This window comes from Mirounga angustirostris, unplaced genomic scaffold, assembly GCF_029215605.1.
Source record: "Mirounga angustirostris isolate CCGP_5_RB_7025 unplaced genomic scaffold, mMirAng1.0.hap1 SCAF_12, whole genome shotgun sequence".
Lineage (NCBI taxonomy): Eukaryota > Metazoa > Chordata > Mammalia > Carnivora > Phocidae > Mirounga > Mirounga angustirostris.
The window spans coordinates 88,693,818-88,718,545 of NW_026991720.1; the positions used below are offsets into that span (position 1 = coordinate 88,693,818).

At 39.0% G+C, this 24,728-nt stretch overlaps 1 protein-coding gene and 1 long non-coding RNA gene across 2 annotated transcripts in view; both read right to left on the minus strand.

Annotated features, from left to right (window-relative positions):
* The window catches only part of LOC135362191 (uncharacterized), a 200,651-nt gene that overhangs the window by 67,193 nt on the left and 108,730 nt on the right, over nucleotides 1-24,728 (minus strand). The gene's annotated exons all lie outside the window — the stretch shown is intronic.
* CCDC71L (coiled-coil domain containing 71 like) lies at nucleotides 2,432-6,882 on the minus strand. Its single transcript, XM_045864879.3, has one exon. The coding sequence runs from the start codon at nucleotides 6,589-6,591 to the stop codon at nucleotides 5,899-5,901; it is 693 nt and encodes a 230-aa protein (XP_045720835.1). The 5' UTR covers nucleotides 6,592-6,882; the 3' UTR covers nucleotides 2,432-5,898.

Sequence of the window (24,728 nt, forward strand, 5' to 3'; positions counted from 1 at the left end):
ACCAATGAGAATAAAGGATTTAGAACTACATACAATATCATGAATATCACAAACATAATTTTGAGTGAAAGAAGCTAGGCATAGGACCCATAATTCCATTTCTATAAAGTCCAAAAACAGGCAAAAGTTATCTATGCTGTAAGAAGTCAGAATAATTGTTATCCTCAAGGGGAGATAGATTGTGACTGAAAGAGGCATGGGGGGGAGTCCCCTGGAGTACTGGTAATGCTCTGGGTTTTTTTAATGAGTGCTGGTTCTACAAGTATATTGAATTTATGCAATTTCATCAAGCCATGCTTATAATACTTTTAATATATGTACATTTTATATGTATATGTTTCAATAATTTCATTAACCTGAGAATGTAGACCCCTAAGTCACACCCTTTTTTCTCTACTCTATTATTTAAAGACTATATACTTGAAAAAATCCCAGGAGAGAGAAATATACATACATTTTACATAGTTAATTTCAGTACTTGGCAGAATCTCAACCTTAATATTTCTATAAGTACTTTCAAAAGCAAGAGAGGTCCGGTTTTGAGTCCAGTAGAATACTTAGTCGAACTTGCTGGGGAGCCATACTGATTGGTGTTGTTATGAGTGTTGCCTTCCAGTTGGGCTGTGGATATGTTCATCATGTTATAAATTACAGTTTAGGGTGACATTTTACTAAGACAAGTGAGTGCTGACGGTGAGAAGTCATTGCTCTTGCGAAATCTGCTATCAGGCTCAGTTTTGGGCTTCTTACCACTGGATAACATCCATCTAGGGAAATTCTTTTTGTGTTAATTTCAGAAACTGCAACTTTGGCTTGCTCACCAAGTTAGAATATGTTGTTATTCTTTGTGCTGGGAGGAATCAGAGCTAAGTTACAAGCATTAGACCCAAAATCTAAAGATGAGTGTGTCAATGCTTCAAATGTGGGGATATTTTTTACTTTTGGTAATAACGTTCTGCTGTTTCAAACCTAACTATTGCACTCATTCATTTCCTTTAACACAGGAAGTACAAAGCTCACACAAATTGATTCTACGTTAGTTCTGTACATGTACACTAACATCATTACTGGGCTTACTCCAAGTGAAAATTTAGTGTTGAAATTTGGCAAGTTTTTTTTTTTTTATTAAGATTTTTTATTTATTTGCGAGAGAGCGAATGAGAGACAGAGAGCATGAGAGGGAGGAGGGTCAGAGGGAGAAGCAGACTCTCTGCCGAGCAGGGAAGCCCGATGCGGGACTCGATCCCGGGACTCCAGGACCATGACCTGAGCCGAAGGCAGTCGCTTAACCAACTGAGCCACCCAGGCGCCCAAATTTGGCAAGTTCTTGATCAGTAACTTTAATCTATTACTTTTATAAACTCTCAGATAGTTTAATATACATAACAGGTTATTTCGAAGATCTTTCAGAAATATGGTAAAAGGGCCTAACATTTTTAAGAAAGCCTGGAAAACCTCCAACAATGAAAACTACCTAATAAATCAACTTAATCCAACCTCCTGCTGTCCCTGCCTTCCATTTAATTCACCCACAAATTGCCTTCTCATAATTTGTCTTTTGGGTTTCCCAGACCACACCCTACTTTCAGGATGCTAAACTCCCAAAGGACCACTCAGCATATAATATATATATATTATATACATGTAATATATATATACACACACTTATTCTCAGCACACGTCTCCAATTAATAGCATTTATTAAGCATTTCCAATGTGTTCCCCCATTAATATTCTTTTTAATCCTTTCAATAACCCAGTGGTTTCCTTTACTAACCACATTTGATACTTGAGGAAACTAAAGCACAGAGCTTTTTTGTAATTTACCTAAAGTTCTAATGCTTGTAAGAGGTAAAGCTTTAATCCCAGCCCAGGCAACGTGAGTCACAGCCATTACACCGCCGCCTCCAATTATCGGTAGGAACTCAGATACAAAGGCAAACTCAGACCACGCAGTACTATGAATCCCGCCCTTGCTAGCACTCCACTTCTACCCTCTAGACTCTAATGAAAAATTTGGCTCTATTCTGTAGAACAGCCTTTACAGCTGCTACTCATATAGAGGACGCCTACTTTCTTTCATAATAAGAAAAAACGTGAGCGTTAGACCTTTTATCACCACCACAGCAGGATCGGGGTCAGGACTCAATATTGACTTTTGATGAGTTTTTAAAGTCTTTACTGATGGCAGACTGGGTAATGGCTTGGGTTTGGGCATGAAGCACTGTCCTGGACATTCACTAGATCGTCAGAGTTGATGTAACATTGACTCCCAAGATAGCATAAAACAGGTTATCTCAGGACTTCCAGGATTCTGAAGTCCACAAAAGAAGTCAAAACATCATATCGTAAAAATGCTTTCCAATTCACATGCAACCATAAAATCCCGTTTCAAAAACTTTCAACATCATTAGAAAAACCAGACACTGTATATTCTCTAAAATTTATTTACAGTTAATAAATTAAAAAGAAAAGTACAACCAAATTGTAAATCTTAATCATATGCGCACATCAAACTGTCCAAGAAAACAATTCAGTTCCATTACAAACAATTGCCTTCTAATGCACTTAAGACATAAGTCTATCAAAAAATATTTTAAACACATCAATAAAGTAAATATTATGTATATATGTCCATTAAAAAACACCAATTTAAAGAGTGCTGTGGCAATCCTTAAAACAACAAAAAACTTTGAGTTCAAAATTGCTCAGATTTTTTTGTATTCAAATATTTTTCATGTGTTTTTATTGAATAGTTTCCAGAAAAATAGTACTATTGTTTGCACATAGCAAATCAGTATGTGTCAGCCACCAGCTTAAATTACACTTGCCCAATCAGGTACTCAAACTTGGACAAAATAAATACACACCACAACAGTGACACTTTGCACTAACAACAATGACGCTTGCCCTCAACAATCAGAACATTACTGGATTCGGTAAGGAAAAATAAGTTGCTGGTTGACAAGGAGGAGGATAAAAATGACATCAGGAATTCAAAAGGTTATTTGAGGTGCCGGTCACCATATTTAGGCACTCAAGATTCAATAAAAGCATAGCAAGGTGATAAACTTCCTCCTAGCTTCCCCCTTTACTTGTGCCATATGAGATATAAAGGTAAGAGAATGAATCAAGATCATGGGATTTCTTTCAAAAAACTATATACAAGCTAAGCTACAGACTCTAGAAGACAGTTAAATGAATGCCTCACCATAAAGGCCACTGTGCCAAGTTCCTTTTCACATTCTGCCCAAAAGTATCCATAAAATACTTTCATTTTCCTATTATATACTCATCAACTATATTAGTTGTTTCTTCACATTTTATAAGTTGTAAAACAACTAACTTTAGCAAGGTTTTGCTAAAGAAAACTTGGCAAAAATAAAGATTTGTTTACATCTTATTTCACAAACTAGAAATGGCATGACTTTTCAATAGACCAGATAAATAACATACTGAATTTAGGATGGGCAATCAGATCCGAACTGAAATCAGATAGCCCAGATAATCCAAAGCATTTATGCAAGTTCAAGTGCACTAAAGTAACAAGGCATACGAGGAAAAAAAGAAGATTCTCAGTTAAAATAAATGCATGGTGTCAATGGTTATGTTTCGATTTTGTGCTGAGCAAAGTTATCCTCCCAGCTACATCTAATTTGAAAATCCTCTGGGAAGCTATCTAGATAAGCTATATGTTGAAATTACATTCTAATATGGCCATTGGATTTATTTTTTAATTATTATAAAATTATATACAATAGTGAAGTGGTACAAATACATATTTTCCCCTCAGGTGCTAATTAGCTAAAAAAGTTAACAATTTGGGAAGAGGGGAAGAAAACCCTATGCATTTAAGTACAATTGGCAATGGAAGCTAATAACCAAAAGAATACATATAAGCTTCCTATCACACAAATATAATTTAACACTCTCCATCTTCTAAGTAATTATTCACTTTTATTTACTCATGTGACAGTATTTGTAACAACACATTATCATTGAGTAGTGAATAAAAGAATATGAGGCTTACTGGGAAACTGGCATAAAGTCATATATTTATCTTTTTTTTTTTTTTTTTTACAAAACAAGAACACTGAAATTAAAGTCACAAAACTCCTACTATGAACTATTAAACTTGAAAAATTCATTTCAGAAAGCTATGCCATTTGAATTCTAAAAACACAAGAGTCAAAATCGCAACTCTCATTATTCCCCTAAGAAGCTGCCAAGCAGAGAGAAACCTTAATATTGAAGATTTCATATGTCATGTTCCAGCCTGGTATGGGTGGTTCCATGGCAGAATACTTAAATTTGAAATAATAGTGGTACAAAATCACTACTTGACCCTTTAGATATTGCAGTAAAATCTGGCTGCGGCACCACTGGCTAAAAACCATTAAGTCTTGCTGCCACCAATGACCAAAGGCACTTGGATAATCAAGAATTCCACACTGGGCCATATGATATAAACACTATTATAAAAGTGTAAAAGAAGGGTCAGTACTCTGTGTGGCTCGCCTGTTCAATTCCTGTGGTCTTCGGCTGTCAAACAAAAGACCTATAACTGCAAACATAATTATGAATGGAAATAAGATAAAGGAACTCCTGGAGCAAAACAGTCAACTAATTGTCATGATGTTTTTAAGAGTGATGGACAGTGATCTGGACATTTCTTGTTATCCAACAACAAAAACAAAAACAAGGAAGGAAAATCCATTTTGCCCAAAGTTAACTTCGACCAGTTATTTGATACCAAGAAATGCCCCACCCCTCTAGTTCATTAATACTTCTGAGAATTCCAATGGGTATTCCGTTTGGCATTTTAATCACAGCGTTTACACATACTCATTTTGCCTATGCGACTTCCATTTTAAAATAAATTATCCTTGAAATATTCCCAGATCTGTATGTTAGACTAGTACAAGGAGGCCAAATCATTTCCAATGGGATTCCATCCATCTCTTTAACCAACACCAGTTCTTTGTAATTCACTCATTCTTTTGTTTTTTATCACAAGCCATGTGGTTTCAATGCACTTTAAATTTTATTCAATTAAAAAGAATTTAACAAGTCAACTTTTCCTAAACAAAACTTTATGAGTTTCTACCATTTCCTTTAGGAGCTCAGTAAATATAAACATTAAATTTCAATATAAAATCTTTAGAAACACCTCAAAAATGTTTGAACAGTTGTACTTTGCATCTCTTTGTTTGTAATCACTGAGCCCATGAAATTCAAAGCCATACAAATCCTTACACTATTAACAGTCATAAGCTTGAATTTCTTAGAAAATATCCTTGGTCAAAGCTTTGGAATCCAGTTGAAATTCGGAAACGAGTGGGATTCAGAATACCCTGAGCACAAACTAGTGCAACACCTTTCAAAAAAACATACTCGACCTTTCCTCCAGAAAGAGGGGTGGCAGTCAAAAAAGAAAAAAGGGGGGAGCAGGGAGGCGGATGAACAGCAAGTAAATTCTAGCTTTAATTACACAAGCACGAAACCAAATTCCTTTGGAAAAAGAATGACTTCGGAGGACTTCCAGACCAGTGAGGTAGAGAGTCCAAAAGGGGGAAAACGGATGTGCCCCTATAGTCCTGGAGACGTCTCAATCTGGGGTTAGGAAGAAAGGGGACCTCCCTCGCGGGTCCAGCTGTCTCCTCCCTCCGCAAACCCGGTGCTGGGAGGCAGCAGAGGGCACACCTGCCCCGGAGTCCCAGACGGCGGCGCCGCATCCCGAGGACGCGGGCCGGGAAAGACCATCCGGTGCTTCTTCGCCCGTAAAGTGCACTAGGGGACGCGGTCCAGGCCGGATCTGTAAACACTCGACTGTCACTTGTTCATCCCTCCAGGCGGAAGCCGTCCCGGGGCGGAGGGGCGGAGGGCCGGCGCCGTGCCTCACGCCCGGGGCACCGGGAAGCGGCGAAGCCTCACCACGGGTTCCAGGTTCACTCGCAGGACTTGGCGCGCCCGGCGCCGCGCCGCCGCCAGGCTGCGCTCGCCCCACACGTCGCCGCCGACGCGGATGGTGGGGAAGGTGGTCAGCGTCGGGGTGGCCGCCCTCCAGATCTCCTCCAGGGTGCGGCCCCCGAAGCAGGGCCCGGGGGCCGCGGGCTTGGCGGGGCAGCTGTCCTCGGGGGCCGCCGGCGGCGGGGACGGCGGGGGCCCCCTCCGGCGGGCGGCGGCCGCCCGGGCTCCGCGGCGCCTCCTCCTGGCCGCCGGCCTGCGCGTCTGGCCGCGGGCGGCGGGGGGCGGCGGCGGGTCGGGGACCAGGGCCCGGCAGGAGGAGTAGCCGTAGACGTCCTTGCTGCGCAGGATGTGCGGGGAGAACTGGTGCTTGAGGCTGCAGAGGAAGCTCCAGAGCTCCGCGTCCGAGCTCATGAACTCCGTGCTGCGGGGCATGAACAGCTTGAAGGCGTCGCCCAGTGCCTTGGTGCTGTCGGCCAGCGACAGTTGCGACCGCGAGTACACCACCTTCTCCTCCCGCGCCTCCAGCTCGGCCCCTCCTCCGGCCCTAAAGCCGCCGCCCCGGGCAGCCGGGGCCGGGGCCGCCGGGGGCCGGCGCCGCCGCCTCTTCACGCTGCGCCGCATCGGAGGCCGCTCGGGGCCGCCCGCGCTCGCCGGCTCTCGCCGCCGCCGCCCCCGCCCGCGTCAGGCTCCGCGGCGGCGGCCGCTGCTGGCGCCTCCGGGCCGGCGCGGCTCTCGCTACTTTTCTCGCCTCGGCCGCCGCCCCTCCCCCTCCGAGGGCGGAAGACGCGGGTGAATATCCTGCCGCCCGGTACAAGATGGCGGCCGGCGCCCACCCCTGGGCTTTGTCATTGGACGGCGCCTGGCCCCCTGGTTTCTTTCTTCTCCTCTCTAGCCTCCTTTCGCCCTCTGCCTTTCTTTAAATGTGCCCGCCTCGGGCCCCTCCCACCACAGCCCCGACTCCACCCATTGGGTGCTCTCAGAAGAGGGGCGGGGACTAATGGGGGAGAGGCCAGTTCCTGGAAGATGGTGCTGGGGTGGGTGGTGGTGGTGGCCCTTGAACGCCAGTCAACAGTTGGGTGGGTATGTGGGGAGGATGCCATGTCTACAGTAAGAGGTAGACTTCAGCTCCACCTTGGGGAGAGTCCGTCTCAGAGTGAGTGGGTGCATTTGTGGAGAGTCCGCCTCAGAGTGAGCGGGTGCATTTGTGGATGGTGCATAACAAAGGGAGACCTGCCCAAATGCTGTCCCTCCTATCACAGCACGGGAATTGGGGGTAAATCTAGACGGAATGGGCCTTTCACTGTTCCCTTCCAAACCTTCAAAGACCTCTTTTGGCATCTTCATCCAACTCTTCCCTCTTTTGGCCCTGATCCATCTCAGGCAACCAACAATAATCCAGAGTCATTCAGGTAATATGGGCAGCATTGGTGAGATTATCTCCTTCTAGACAATGGAACCCTCTTCATATTTAAGAGATACTCTGCTTATCGGGAAAGCAAAGCCTATTTGCTTGCTCAGGTTGATCAGAGATCAATTACAACAAAGCCATTCTCCTTAACGAAAATATCCATGTTTTCAAATATGTAGTTCTTCCTAAATGACTGCACCTCACTTTTCATTTAGTTTCAATATGTTCATTTGCAGCACCATCTCTATCATTCAGAAGAGATGCAGCATCATAATCAAAAAAGTTCTCTTGATAATAATACATTGTTAAGAACACATTCCCTTCTGTGTTTGAAGGGAGGACTATGAATGTTTAGAGAGTAGTGGTCATTCACTAGTCGTCTTTTCTATCCTGACTGGCACTCTAATGGGCACTCCATGTTTGCTAAGTAAATCAAACAAAATACTGCTGATTATTTGCAACGAGGTGAGGAAGAAGGATATAGTGAAATCGCTTAGAACAGCATAATTTTATATTTTACATTTATTATGCAATTTTCTCCTAACACCCTTAAATTTTTAAGGTTAAAAAAAATCAATACTTAGAACTTTAAGGTAAGCATGCAAATTTTACCCTTCAGTGAGCATCTTATTTTGCAGTAGAAAACTGATAAAGCACAGAAGTTTAGTGATTTGCATATAGTTGCTAATAGTTCCCTCCCATATTTGAGCTGAAAGATACCAAGTTCAGTCTCCTTATTTCACAGATGAGGAAATCTGGACCCACAGAGGTTCAGTAATACGGCTTGTTGATAGCAACCCCGGGACTATGGTTTAGGTTATTGGATTCCTAACCTAGTGATCTTTATATTTCACTGGAGGCTTTTCAAATTGTGCTGCCCAGACTCAGAGGTTCAATAGAAAATGCTTAATGCATGAGTGAAGTGACCAAGGGACAGAGCTGTACCCCTATTTCTACTTCAACTCTATCCAGAATGGAGCAGTTTTTATCAGTCTTGTATTGGGCTAAACAGATATTTTGTTTGAACGAGATAATATGTTGTTTGTTTCATTTCAAGAAAAACTAAACCAAAACTATTTTGAAAGGTGTTTCTCTACACCAGAGCACCCTCCCCACACAATGGGTTTATGGCAAAAACAGAACTTTGTATCAGGAGACCAGTTCTCTGCCTACCAAAAATCATGGTAACTTTCTGAAGAGAAAATCATTTTCCTGGAAAAGCACACCTGATCTCAGACCAAGATTAAGGAGCCAATTACCAGCTTCCTGAGTCCTTATAAAGAAATGATATTATAACCTTTTCTATCACAATTCGTTTTCTTGATTATTCTGGGAACACATAGTAATGTGAAATTTGAATAACTTCCATTGGAATGCCCCTGCAGACTGACAGAAAATCTCACAGAGTGAGCCAGCAGAATGATAAGGGGACTTCATAATAAAAGAAGAGGGTAAAATAAGGATTTATGTACTCCTGGCTTCTCATATTGTTTGTTATTCCCTTTCTCCCATGTTAATCATATTATAAGTACTTCAGGGTCTTTTGCCACATAAATACTTAATAGGCATCTATACAAACTTACAGATTTGACTTCAATTAAGAGGCTAAATCTTTCTTTAATGCAATTTTGATTCTAAGAAAACATGAGATTTTAACAAATGGCAAAGTATTAAACAGTTCCTTTATAATCCATGCTCATTTAATTTACTTAAAAATAAAATTATTTTTATGTAATATTTTTAGGAATTAGTATCATGTTAAATTGCTTAAATTATCATATACTTCTAAATATGGCACTTGTCTGCTCTCTCTATTCTTGTTTTCTCTCTTTCTTTCTCTCTTTCTCTTACATTTCTTCTTGACCTCTAGCTTTTGATTAACTGAAATCCTTATCCATTCTCTATAAGTAAGTAAAATTTACTCATAAAGATGATACGTTTCTTCTAGTTCCTGGGACTGTACTGAGACACTATAAAGTTTATGAAAAGTGGTCAAATTAAATTTTTGTTCTTAAGGAATGACTGTCTGAAATCCTGAGTTTATTCCTTTACCTCTCACGGGGAATGATGCTTCCTATATCAGATAACTAAGTGGTGGATAATGAGAATGAACAGAAAGAAAACTAGCTATAGCTGTATATTTTCTGAATATATAAGTTATATAGCTTAAAAATAAATCCAAGCAGAATAAAGTGATTAGCGAAAACTAAAATAAAATACATCTCCTAGCTACCTAGACCTCTGCATTAAGAGCTCACATCTATAAAACAATTTGCTTCTTGAAAAGGGGCCAGAAAATAAAAAGTGTATGTAAGTGAATATAGTCAACTAATCTATGACAAAGGAGACAGGAATATATTACAATAAGGAAAAGATAGTCTCTTCAATATATGGTATTGGGAAAACTGGACCACTTTCTTACACCATATACAAAAATAAACTCAGAATGAATTAAAGACCTAAATGTAAGACATGAAACCATAAAACTCCAAGAAAACATAGGCAGTAATCTCTTTGACATCAGCCTTAGCAACATTTTTTTCTAGATGTGTCTTCTAAGGCTAGGGATATAAAAGCAAAATTAAACTATTGGGACTATATCCAAATAAAAAGCTTTTGCACAGCAAAGGAAACCAACAAAACAAAGATAACCCACCAAATGGGAGAATATATTTGTAAATGATAAATCTGATAAAGGGTTAATAGCCAAAATCTATAAAGAACTTACACAAATCAATAGCAAAAAAAAAAAAAAAAAAATCCAATGAAAAAAATGGGCAGAGGACCTGAACATTTTCCCAAAGAAGACATACAATGGCCAATACACACATGAAAAGATGCTTAACATCACTAATTTTCAGGGAAATTCAAATCAAAACCACAACTAAGTATCACCTCACACCTGTCAGAATGGCTGGTATCAGAAAGACAAGAAATAACAAGTGTGGTGAGGATGTGGAGAAAAAAGAACCATGCACGTTGGTGGGATTGCAAGCTTGTGCAATCACTGTGGAAAACAATGTGTAGGTTCCTCAAAAAATTAAAAATAGAAATATCATACAATTCAGTAATTCTACTACTGGGTATTTAACAAAAGAAAACAAAAACATTGGGCACCTGGGTGGCTCAGTTGGATAAGCAACTGCCTTCGGCTCAGGTCATGATCCTGGAGTCCCGGGATCGAGTCCTGCATCAGGCTCCCTGCTCGGCAGGGAGTCTGCTTCTCCCTCTGACCCTCCCCCTCTCCTGCTCTCTCTCTCTCGTTCTCTCTGTCTCAAATAAAAAAAAAAAATCTTTAAAAAAAAAAAAGAAAACTAAAACACTAATTTGAAAAGATATATTCAAACTATGGACCCCTATGTTTATTTCAGCATTATTTACAATAGCCAAGATATGGAAGCAACCTAAGTGTTTATTGTAGATGAATGGATAAAAAAAGAAATGTTATGTATATACAATGGAATATTACATAGGCAGTAATCTCTTTGACATCAGCCTTAGCAACAAAGAATAAGATGTTGTCATTTGCAACAACATAGATGTACCAAGAAGGCATTATGCTAACTAAAATAAGTTAGACCAAGAAAGACAAATACTATATGACTTCACTCATATGTGGAATCTAAAAAATAAAACAAATGAACAAACAAAAAAGCAAAACTAGGCCCATAAACAGAGAACAAACTGCTGGTGCCAGAAGGAAGGGGATGGGGGATGGGCAAAATGGGTGAAGAGAGTGGGAGGTACAGGCTTCCAGTTATAGAATGAATGTCATGAGGATGAAAGGTACAGCATAGGGAATGTAATCATTGGTATTGTAATAGTCTTGTATTGTGACAGATAGTAATTACACTTATGGTGTGCATAGCATAATGTATACAGTTGTCAAATCACTAAGTTGTGTACCTGAAACTAAAACAACATTGTATATCAACTATACATCAATTTTTAAACTTTTTATTAACATATAATGTATTATTTGTTTCAGGGGTACAGGTCTGTGATTCATCAGTCTTACACAATTCACAGTGCTCACCATAGCACATACCCTCCCCAATGTCCATCACCTAGCCACCCCATCCCTCCCACACCCCTCCACTCCAGCAACCCTCAGTTTGTTTCCTAAGATTAAGAGTCACTTATGGTTTGTCTCCCTCTCTGGTTTCGTCTTGTTTCATTTTTCCCTCCTTTCCCCTATCATCCTCTGTCTTGTTTCTCAAATTCCTCATATCAGTGAAATCATATGATACTTGTCTTTCTCTGATTGACTTATTTCGCTTAGCATAATACCCTCTAGTTCCATCCATGTCATTGCAAATGGCAAGATCTCATTCTATTTGATGGCTGCATAATACTCCATTGTATATAGGGGCGCCTGGGTGGCTCAGATGGTTAAATTTCTGCCTTCGGCTCAGGTCACAATCCCAGGACTGTGGGGGGATCGAGCGCTACATCGCGCTCCCTGCTTGGCAGGGAGCCTGCTTCTCCCTCTACCTCTAGTGTTCCCCCTGCTTGTGCTCTCTCACTCTCTCTATCAAATAAATAAATAAAATATTTAAAAAAAATTCCATTGTATATATATACCACCTCTTCTTTATCCATTCATCTGTTGATGGGCATCTAGGCTCTTTCCATAGTTTGGCTATTGTGGACATTGCTGCTATAAACATTGGGGTGCATGTGCCCCTTTGGATCACTACATTTGTATCTTTGGGGTAAATACCCAGTAGTGCATTGCTGAGTCATAGGGTAGCCCTATTTTCAACTTTTTGAAAAACCTCCATATTGTTTTCCAGATTGGCTGCACCAGCTTGCATTCCCACCAACAGTGAAGGAGGATTCTCCTTTCTCCACATCCTTGCCAACATCTGTCATTTCCTGACTTATTAATTTTAGCCATTCTGACTGGTGTGAGGTGGTATCTCATTGAGGTTTTGATTTGGATTTCCCTGATGCCGAGCGATGTTGAGCACTTTTTCATGTGTCTCTTGGCCATTTGGATGTCTTCTTTGAAAAAAAATATCTGTCCATGTCTTCTGCCCATTTCTTCATTGGATCATTTGTTCTTTGGGTGTTAAGTTTGATAAGTTCTTTACAGATTTTGGATACTAGCCCTTTATTTGATATGTCATTTGCAAATATCTTCTCCCATTCTGTTGGTTGTCTTTTGGTTTTGTTGACTGTTTCCTTTGCTTTGCAAAAGCTTTTTATCTTGATGAAGTCCCAATAGTTCATTTTTGCCCTTGCTTCCCTTGCCTTTGGCAATGTTTCTAAAAAGAGGTTGAAGAGGTTGCTGCCAATATTCTCCTCAAGGATTTTGATGGATTCCTGTCTGACATTTAGGTCTTTCAACCATTTTTAGTCTATTTTTGCATGTGGTGTAAGGAAATGGTCCGGTTTCATTCTTCTGCATGTGGCTGTCCAATTATCCCAACACCATTTGTTGAAGAGACTGTCTTTTTCCATTGGACATTCTTTCCTGCTTTATTGAAGATTAGTTGACATAGAGTTGAGGGCCCACTTCTGGGCTCTCTCTTCTGTTCCATTGATCGATGTGTCTGTTTTTGTGCCAGTACCATGCTGTCTTGATGATGACAGCTTTGTAATAGAGCTTGAAGTCCGGAATTGTGATACCGCTGGCTTTGCTTTTCTTTTTCAACATTCCTCTGGCTATTCGGCGTCTTTTCTGGTTCCATACAAATTTTAGGATGATTTGTTCCATTTCTTTGAAAAAAGTGGATGGTATTTTGATGGGGATTGCATTGAATGTGTAGATTGCTCTAGGTAGCATTGACATTTTCACAATATTTGTTCTTCCAATCCATGAGCATGGAACGTTTTTCCATTTCTTTGTGGTTTCCTCAATTTCTTTCATGAGTATTCTATAGTTTTCTGAGTATAGATCCTTTGTCTCTTTGGTTAGATTTATTCCTAGGTATCTTATGGTTTGGGGTGCAATTGTAAATGGGATCGACTCCTTAATTTCTCTTTCTTCTGCCTTGTTGTTGGTGTATAGGAATGCCACTGATTTCTGTGCATTGATTTTATATCCTGCCACTTTACTGAATTCCTGTATGAGTTCTAGCAGTTTTGGGGTGGAGTCTTTTGGGCTTTCCACATAAAGTATCATATCATCTGCAAAAAGTGAGAGTTTCACTTCTTCTTTGCCGATTCACTTCTTCTTATTTCTTTTTGTTGTCTGATTGGTGTGGTTAGGAGTTCTAGTACTATGTTGAACAGCAGTGGTGATAGTGGACATCCCTGCCATGTTCCTGAACTTAGCAGAAAAGCTCTGTTTTTCCCCATTGAGAATGATATTTGCTGTGGGTTTTTCATAGATGGCTTTTATGATATTGAGGTATGTACCCTCTATCCCTATACTCTGAAGAGTTTTGACCAAGAAAGGATGCTGTACTTTGTCAAAAGCTTTTTCTGCATCTATTGAGAGGATCATATGGTTCTTGTTCTTTCTTTTATTAATGTATTGTGTCACATTGATTGATTTGCAGATGTTGAACCAACCTTGTAGCCCAGGAATAAAACCCACTTGGTTGTGGTGAATAATCCTTTTAATGTACTGTTGGATCCTATTGGCTAGTATTTTCGTGAGAATTTTGCATCCATGTTCATCAAGGATATTGGTCTGTAATTCTTTTTGATGGGGTCTTAGTGTGGTTTTGGGATCAAGGTAATGGTGGCCTCATAAAATGAGTTTGGAAGTTTTCCTTCCATTTCTATTTTTTGGAACAGTTTCAGAAGAATAGGTATTAATTCTTGAAATGTTTGGTAGAATTCCCCTGGGAAGCCATCTGGCCCTGGGCTCTTGTTTGTTGGGAGATTTTTGATTACTGATTCAATTTCCTTACTGGTTATGGGTCTGTTCAAGTTTTCTATTTCTTCCTGGTTCAGTTTTGGTAGTTGATACATCTCTGGGAATCCATCCATTTCTTCCAGATTATCTAATTTGCTGGCATAGAGTTGCTCATAATATGTTCTTATAATTGTTTGTATTTACTTGGTGGTGGTTGTGATCTCTCCTCTTTCATTCATGATTTTATTGATTTGGGTCCTTTCTCTTTTCTTTTTGATAAATCTGGCCAGGGGTTTATCAATCTTATTAATTCTTTCAAAGAACAAGCTCCTAGTTTTGTTGATCAGTTCTACTGTTCTTTTGGTTTCTATTTCATTGATTTCTGCTCTGATCTTTACTATTTCTCTTCTCCTGCTGGGTTTAGGCTTTATTTGCTGTTCTTTCTCCAGCTCCTTTAGGTGTAGAGTTAGGATGTGTATTTGAAACCTTTCTTGTTTCTTGAGAAAGGCTTGTATTGCTCTATACTTTCCTCTTAGCACTGCCTTTGCTGCATCCCAAAGATTTTGAACAGTTGTGTTTTCATTTTCATTTGTTTCCATGAATTTTTTAAATTCTTCTTTAATTTCCTGGTTGACCCATTCATTCTTTAGTAGGATGCTCTTTAGCCTCCATGTATTTGAGTTCTTTCTGACATTCCTCTTGTGATTGAGTTCTAGTTTCAAAGCACTGTGGTCTGAAAATATGTAGGGAATGATCCCAATCTTCTGGTACTGGTTGAGACCTGATTTGTGACCCAGGATGTGATCTATTCTGGGGAATGTTCCATGGGCAGTAGAGAAGAATGTGTATTCTGTTGCTTTGGGATGGAATGTTCTGAATATATCTGTGAAGTCCCTCTGATCCAGTGTTTCATTTAAAGCCTTTATTTCCTTGTTGATCTTTGCTGAGATGATCTGTCCATTTGAGTAAGGCCCCTACTATTATTGTGTTGTTGTGGATGTGTTTCTTTGATTTTGTTATTAACTGGCTTATATAATTGGCTGTTCCCATGGTAGGGACATAGATATTTAAAATTGTTTGATCTTGTTGGATAAACCCTTTAAGCATGATGTAGTATCCTTCCTCACCTGTTATTATAATCTTTAATTTAAAATCTAATTTGTCTGATATAAGGATTGCCACCCCAGCTTTCTTTTGGTGTCCATTAGCATGGTAAATTGTTTTCCACCCCCTCACTTTCAATCTGGAGGTGTCTTTGGGTCAAAATGAGTCTCCTGCAGACAGCATATCAATGGGTTTTGTTTTTTTATCCAATCTGATACCCTGTGTTTTTTTTTATTGGGGCATTTAGCCCATTTACATTCAGGGTAACTATTGAAAGATAGGAATTTAGTGCCATCGTATTGCCTGTAAAGTGACTGTTACTGTATATTGTCTCTGTTCCTTTCTGGTCTATGTTACTTTTAGGCTCTTTTTTTGCTTAGAGGCCCACTTTCAATATTTCTTGTACAGTGTGGTGTTTGCAAATTCTTTTAGTTTTTGTTTGTCCTGGAAGATTTTAATTTCTCCTTCTATTTCCAATGACAGCATAGCTGGATATAGTATTCTTGGCTGCATATTTTTCTCATTTAGTGCTCTGAATATATCATGCCAGTCCTTTCTCGCCTGCCAGGTCTCTGTGGATAGGTTTGCTGCCAATCTGATGTCTCTGATGTTGTAGGTTACAGAACTCTTGTCCCGAGCTGCTTTCAGGATTTTCTCTTTGTCTCTGAGACTTGTAAGTTTTACTATTAGATGTTGGAGTATTGACCTATTTTATTGATTTTGAGCAGGGTTCTCTGTGCCTCCTGGGTTTTGATGCCTGTTTCCTTCCCCAAATTAGGGAAATTCTCTGCTATAATTTGCTCCAATAGAGCTTCTGCCCCCCTCTCTCTTTCTTCTTCTTATGGGAGATCCTAATTATTCTAATGTTGTTTCACTTTATGGTATCACTTATCTCTTGAATTCTCCCCTCGTGATCCAGTAATTGTTTATGTCTCTTTTTCTCAGCTTCTTTATTCTCCATCATCTGGTCTTCTTATCACTAATTCTCTCTTCTGCCTCATTTATCTTAGCAGTTAGAGCCTCCATTGTTGATTGCACCTCATTAATAGCCTTTTTGATTTTGACTTGGTTAGATTTTAGTTCTTTTGTTTCTCCAGAAAGAGATTCTCTGGTATCTTCTATACTTTTCTGAAGCCCAGCTAGTACCTTTATAATCGTCAATCTGAACTCTAGTTCTGACATCTTACTAATGTCTGTATTGATTAGGTCCCTGGCAGTCAGTACTGCCTCTTGTTGTTTTTTTTTGAGGTGAGTTTTTCGGTCTTGTCATTTTGTCCAGAGGAGAATAGATGAATGAGAGAACAAAATGCTTAAAAAAATGCTAAAAGGGTAACAATGACCCCAGAAAAATATACAGTAAACAAATCAGAAGAGACCCAAAACCAGGGGGGAAAAGAAAGGGGGAAAAAAAAGAATATGATCAGATTGGTGAATATAATAGAGCCACACACTAGATTTTGGGTGTATTTTGGTCTGTTAGAAGAAATTGCGTCCCAAATTTTTAAAGAAAGAAAGACTTATATACAAAAATAAGGATAAATATGATGAAGGAATGGAATATGACTGTAAAGATGAAAATTAATAAAAGGATTTTGTTAATATTAAAAAAAGAATTTATTAATAAAAAGGATTTTTAAAAAGGAATTGATAAGAAGTTGGTTGAAAAAATGAAAAAAATTTAAAAATAAAAAGAGAATGTGATCACGTGGAAGACTAGGACAACATCATACACTAGATTTAGGGTATATTTTTGTCTGTTTGAAGAAACTGTATCCCAAAATTTTAAAGAAAGAAAAACTTATATATATACACAAAAATAAGGTTAAATACAATGAAGAGTTAGAATATGACTGTAAAAACGAAAAATTAAAAAAGATTTTAAAAAATGAATTAATAAGATGTTGGTTGAAAAAGGAAAGAAGAAAAATTCAACTAAAAAAATAGAAAAAGAGAAAAATAAAGAAAATTTTAGAAATTAACTTTGAAAGACTAAAGAATCATGGGGAAAAAGCCATGAATTCTATGTCCTGTAGTCCCCTAGTGCTGGAGTTCTGCCATTCCCATTGATCAGTAAACTTGGTCTTGGCAGGCTGTTCTTGCTGATCTTCTGGAGGAGTGATTCGCAAATGTCTTTCCCTGAGCCGGAATTGCCCTGCCCTTTCCGGGGGCTGGGCTAGGTAATCTGCTCAGGTTTGCTCTCGGTAGCTTTTGTTCCCTGTGAGCCTTCTGTACAGCTTTGGAGGATGAGAGTGAAAATGGCGGCCTCCCAATTTCTGTCCCAGAGGAGCCAAGAACTTGGGGCCCCACTCCTCAGTGCACCCCCAGAGAAAAACAGTCAACCACTCCCATCTCCCTGGTCTCTGGCCGCACTCTGTGCTCACCTGGCCTGTGACCAAGCATTTCTATCTCTGGCACAGGACCCCGTTTGGAGTCTCCAAACCCAGCAGATCCCTGCGGTGCACTCCCGCGCCGCTCCTCCCAGGGGAGGAAGGGGAGTCTCCCTGGATCTGCCGCTTGTTGGGTTCCTACTGGAAGAGCAGTGGCCCAACTGTGCCATGGATCACGGTTTATAGCAAACCTGAGCTGAGAGCCCACTCTTTGGCTCCGTCTTTGCAGCCAGCTTCCCTGCTCCAATACCTGGGAGCTCTGCCGCACTCAGGCATGCCTGGTCTTTCTGTGACCCCAAGGGTCCTGAGACCACACTGTCCCAGCGAGGTTTCCACCCCCCACTTAGCCACTGGAGCGACGTCGCTCCACTGCTCTATCACTTGCCGGTAGCTGGCTAATGGAGGCTCCCTCCCCGCCCGTGGTCTATCTTCACAAATATCGCCTTGGATTCACTTCTCTGCACGTCCTACCTTCCTACCTTTTTTTTAAAAGCTATTTTTTAAAAGTATATATGAGTGATTGTGAACATCAGTTTTGGAATCAAATAGATCTTTATTTTTAAAAATTCTCAGGAAAAAAAATATCCTGAGACACATTTTTTAACTTTTCTGAACCTTACTTTTCTCATCTATAAAATGGACATAATCTATATTTTAATCAATTGTTTTGAAGACTGGATGAGATAACATTCATAAACCACTTACTATAGTGCCTGGATCACAGTAAGCATCCAATAAATAATAGATATCCTTATTTTTCTTATCAAATCATGAGTATTTTACTTGATTTAACCAACATATTTCAAACCCTGTATTACGGTGGGAGCCAAGATATTTTTTTTTTAAGTAATAAATCGTTGAGAGGAAAGTCAAATACATATTGCTAGAAGGAAATTTATAGATCTAATGAGCCCAATCCTCTTAATCCAGATGAGAATATTGAGATGCCAAGAAATCTACCCAAGTTCACATGACTGGAGAGTGGAAGACTGTGAACTAGAACCTAGATTTCTGTTAGTCCAGAGTTGTTTCTTACATTCTTGTATTTAGTCCAAAGAGATAGCATTTTTAGTTCAAATGAAATTAAATAGAGCATGATTCATCAAGAAAAATTTCAGCCTTTTCATTAGAACCATTCTAAAGTAATTTAGATTTTTCTACAAAAGTTACTTCAAAGCTCTGATATGCTCTGATTAATATTGCTAATGTGAAGTACAGAAAGGCCATATAAACTGAGAGGCTAGGACTTTCATTTCCAGGAGGATGAAATACATTTACTTTCCCTATTCCTCCTGCTACTTACAACTTTAAACTCTGGACATAAAATGAACATAAGAAGACTGAAAAATGGAGAGGAGAAAGCACACAGGCTAGGGACCTCAGAGCCCAAAGAAAAACACAGCAATGAGTTCTCTGGGTTTTCTTTTTTTCTCTTTTCAACACACATCTCAGACTGACTGCTGGAGAAGCCAATGACCCAGAAATGCCAACAGATGTAGATATTAAAAGCCCCAACAAAATTTTGTTCTATCTATAGGTCCAGGAAAGGAGCAGCCTAAGCAAGACAAAAAACTTTTAGAAAATAATCAATCTACTATAGCAAAACACCACCCCCCAAAACTATGGCTTTTACCCTCACCAGGCTGTAAAAAGGCACCCACTAACCCTGCTGGGGTGGTGTCAGAGAAGGCTAAATAGGGGATCACAACTTTCATCCCTGCTGGGCAGTAAAGAGGCACTCCTTCCCCATAGAGTCAGTGGAGACAATGGAGGGAGCAGTAACAAGACACTTCTATCCCTCCCAGCCAGGGATCTATCAGTAACGGTCTGGTGGACAGCTAGCATGCCCACCCCAACCCAGCAGGAATGAGAAGCTTCCTTCCCTGACTTGGGTGACACTGGAGACAGGGTAGGAAACCTGGACCTCTACTCAGCAGTACAGAGGCAGTATCCCTCCCATCCCCTGTTGGGACAGTGTTGGAGAAAACCAGCTAAAACAGATAGTTTAAATAATATCCAGAGTCTTATGATATAATATCTAAAATGTCCAGGTTTCTATTAAAATCACTTATCATACCAAGAAACAGAAAGATCTCAAATGAAATGTAAAAAAGAAAATCAATAGATGCCAACACTGAGGTGAGAAAGATGTTAGAATCATATACAATTATATACATTAGAATTATATACACTTGTATATACAAGAATAGATATACAATTATTTAAATTGCCATTATAAAGACACCTTAACAAGCAATTATGAGCATTCTTGAAACAAAAAAAGAAAAAGCTGCCATAAAGAAATATAACATCTCAGCAAAGAAAAAGAAAATATAAAGAAGAACCAAATGGAAATTTTAGAACTGAATAATACAATAACTGAAATAGAGAGCTTAGTAAATGGTCTGGTCCCACTAGAAGAATAAAGAGGATGGAGGAAAGGATTGGTGAACTTGAAGATAGAACAATAAATATTATCCCATCTGAACAACAGAGAGAAAATAGACTAAAAAACCAAACAGAACAGAGCCTCAGGGACCTGTGGAACTGTAAGAGCTGATATTTGTGTCATCAGAGGCCTGCAAGGAGAGGAGAAAGAGGGTAGGGCTGAAAACGTATGTGAAATAATGGCTGAAAATGTTCCAAATTTGGCAAAGACACAAACCTACAGATTCAAGAAGCTGAACAAGCCTAAATAAGATGAGCCCAAAAAATCCACATCAAGTCACATCATTGTCAAACTTCTGAAAACCAAAGACAATGAAAAACATCTTGAATATAGTGAGATAAATATGACGCCTTAACTGTAAGGGAGAAACCATTTGAATGACCAGATTTCTCATCAGAAACCATGGAGACCAGAAGAAAGTGGCTCAAACATTTTTCAAGTGCTGAAAGAAAAGAACTGTCAACCCAGATTCCTATGCCCAGTGAAAATACCCTTCTATAATGAAGAGGAAATCAAGACATGCTCACATGCAGCAAACTCTAAAATAAGGGTGAAAGGAAGTTCTCTAACAGAAGAGAACCAATAAAAGAAGGAACCTTGGAACATCAGGAAGGAAGAAAGAACTACAGTAAGCAGAAATATGTGTAAATAGGACAGATTTTTTCTTTTCCTATTGAGTTCGCTGAATTATGTTGGATGGTTGTTATGAACTGAATGTGTTCTTCCAAATTCGTAAGTTGAAGCCCTAACCACTAAGGTGACACCACCCTCCCAGAGTCTGTGAGCAGGTATTAAGGTTAAGAAAGGGTGGGCTCCTATTTCCATAGGTCTGGTGTCCTTATAAGAGGAAGAGATGCCAGAGTTGTCTCTCTCTACCATGTGAGGACACAGAGAGAAAGCAACCGTCAGCAAATCAGGAACAGAGCTCTCACCAGGAACTGAATCAGATGCGATCTTGATCTGTTTGTGGTATTTTGTTGTGGCGGCCCAAGTAGACTACTACACGGTGGTGGAAGTAAAAATTATAACACTGTTCGATGTGGTTTTAAATGTATGTAAAGGAAATGTTTAAAACAAATACATTAGAAACAGGGAGGATAAAGAGACATAAACGGAGGTAAGATGTTTTTCATTGTCCTTGGTTTTCAGAAGTTTGACAATGATGTGACTTGATGTGGATTTTTTGGGCTCATCTTATTTAGGCTTATTCAGCTTCTTGAATCTATATTTTGCTGGAACTGGTAAAATGACACCAGTAGACTGCAATAAGTTATGTATATATGGTATCATGCCTACAGCAGCCACTAAAAACCTACAGAAAAAGACATACTTAAAAACATTGTAGATAAATTGTGTTCACTATGGCGGCACATATGCTAAAACAATAAAGGGAAAATTAAGAATGTACAATGGGAAAAAGACAGTCTCTTCAACAAATGGTGCTGGGAAAAGAGGACAGCTGTATGTAAAACATTGAAACTGGACACTTTCTTACATTATACACAAAAACAAACTCAGAATGGATTAAAGACCTAATGTGAGACCTGAAACCATAAAATTCTCCTAGAAGAAAACATAGGCAGTAATCTCTTTGACATCAGTCATAGGAACATTTTTCTAGATACGTGTCCTCAGGTGAGGGAAATAAAAGCAAAATTTAACTATTGGGACTACAGCAAAATAAAAAGCTTTTTTTTTTAAACACCAGCAAAGGAAGCCATCAACAAAACAAAAAAAAACCACCTACTAAATAGGAAAGATATTTGCAAATGATATATCCAATAAGGGGTTAATATCTAAAATAAGTAAAGAACTTATACAACACCAAAAAATAATCTAATTAAAAACTTGGTGAAAGCCACAAATAGATAATTTTCCAAAGAAGACATACAATGGCCAACAGACACATAAAAAGATGCTCAATATCTCTAATCATCAGGGAAATGCAAATCAAAACCACAATGAGATATCACCTCACATCTGTCAGAATGGCTAGTATCAAAAAGACAAGAAACAAGTGTTGGTGGGGATGTGGGAAAAAAGGAGCCTTCGTGCACTGTTGGAGGGACTGCAAACTGGTGCAGCCACTGTGAAAGACAAGATGTAGGTTCCTCAAAAAAATGAAAATAGAAATATCATAAATCTTGTAATTCCACTACTATTTACCCAAAGAAAACAAAACATTAATTAGAAAAGATATATGCACTCCTATGTTTATTTCAGCATTATTTACAATAGCGAAGTATGGAAGCAATGTATCCACCCATAGGTGAATAGATAAAGTAATAGTATACACACACACACACACACACACGTGTGCACGTCCTGCACTGGAATATCAGCCATAAAAAAAGAATGAGATCTTGCTGTTTGCAACAACATGGATGGACCTAGAGGGTATAATGCTAACTGAAATAAGTCCGACAGAGAAAGGCAAATACCCTATGATTTTATTCACATGTGGCCTTTAAAAAACAAAGCAAATGAACAAAGAGAAAAAGAGAAACAAAAAACAGACTCTCAAAAAGAACTGGTGATTGCCAGAAGGAAGGTTGGGGAGGATGGGTGAAATAGGTGATGGGGATGAAGAGTACACTTATATTGCTGAGCACTGAGTAACGTATAGAATTGTTGAATCATCATATTGTACCCCTGAAACTAATATAACACTGTATGTTAATTATACTTGAATTAAAAAATAAAATTTTAAAATTATAGATAAATCAAAATAGAATTCTAAAAAAATGTTTAAGTAACCTAGAGAAAGGTAGGAAATGAAGATAAAAAAATGAAAAATAGAGAACGGGCAGAAATAAAAATAAGAGGATAAATCTACAATATAACATTGTATATTAACATTTATTGATGAATGATTGATCAAATCAGAAATTGCCCAAATGGAAAATGGACAAAGAAACTGGCCAGACTTAAAATTAGCCAGGCCTGAAATTAACCAAAATTCTTTGTTCCTTGGTTCTAGTTAAAAGATTTTCTTATGTACATTTAAAACCTACTTTCATTTCATTTTTATCCATTGTAGGTCTTCTACAGCTTCACAGAACCAATCTCAAAAACTAAATTTTATACTGTCAAAACCTCAAAGTAAGCAATTTCTTCATACTGTTAACTCATATTAAATTTAAAGTCAAATAAAAATCTTAAATTTTTTTCCCACATGAACTTCTTCAAAATTATGTATGCTGTATACTATATTGTACTTGGAAGACTTTACACTTATTCTTATTAAATTTCATCTTATTAGCTTCAGTCCAATATTCCTACCTATTGTGACACTTTCTGTTGTGTCTGATTTTGATTAATTCTTTTAGAAAATTAAACAAGCATCCTTCCACCTTAACAAAGCCATTTATTAGCACAGCTCAATGAGAAAGGCCTATGTCATTCTGAAGGAGGTCTCTCCATGTTGATACATGTCCACTTTTTGAGTATGGTTGATTCATTAGCCTCAAGCCTACCTTATATTATCATCATCTAGCTCACACTCTCTTATTCAGGAAGATATTATTAAGAACTTTGTCACATTTTGTTGAAATCAAAATATACATGTCTGCAAGCTTTTCCCTATCTACCAAACCTGTTATCTCTATCCAGAAAATGAAGTCATCACAATTTTTTATAAGCTCTCCAACTGTCCGATCTCAATTGTAGATTCCACTTGTTCTATTCCTTTCCTTAGTAACTTTGGAACTCAGCTGTAATTACATGTAAAAATAATCAGCAACTTAGAGACTATTAGTAACAGATTGGAAAAATGTTAACATATTGAATCATAAATGTGGAAAAAGAGAACTAAGTATTAAAATGAACTAGATGAATAGAGTCAACGAATTAGTTGCATATCTTTAAAAACAATATTGCTGGGATGCCTAGGTGGCTCAGTCCATTGGGCGCCTGCCTTTGGCTCAGGTCATGATCCCAGCGTCCTGGGATGGAGTCCCGCATCAGGCTCCTTGCTCAGTAGGGAGCCTGCTTCTCCCTCTGTCTGCCCTGCCCCCTGCTTGTGTTCCTGCTCTCGCTATCTCTCCCTCTGTCAAATAAATAAAATCTTTTCAAAAAATCAAAAAACAAACAAAAAACAATATTGCTACTTATGCACGTAAGTAGGTTGTGTGAAGTAATTTTTTTTTTTTTGTAATTTTACTTAATACTGCCCAAACTAAACTCTAACACACAGTTCCAATCCTACCCCTTTAATACTCAGAAACCCTCAGTGGACCTCCATTGCCTTCCAAATTAAGGATAAACTCTGGGGCACCTGGGTGGCTCAGTTGGTTAAGCGACTGCCTTCGGCTCAGGTCATGATCCTGGAGTCCTGGGATCGAGTCCCGTATCCGGCTCCCTGCTCAGCAGGGAGTCTGCTTCTCCCTCTGACCCTCCCCCCTCTCATGCTCTCTATCTCATTCTCTCTCTCAAATAAATAAATAAAATTTTTTTTTAAAAAAAGAATAAACTCTGTAGACTGATATTAAAAACTTTCAAGTTATGACCCTAATGTACCTCCAAGACTGATTTATGCCTAGACCAAAGCAAAACTTCCTGCCAAACTTCACCACAATATATTCCTAGAATGCCTATTCA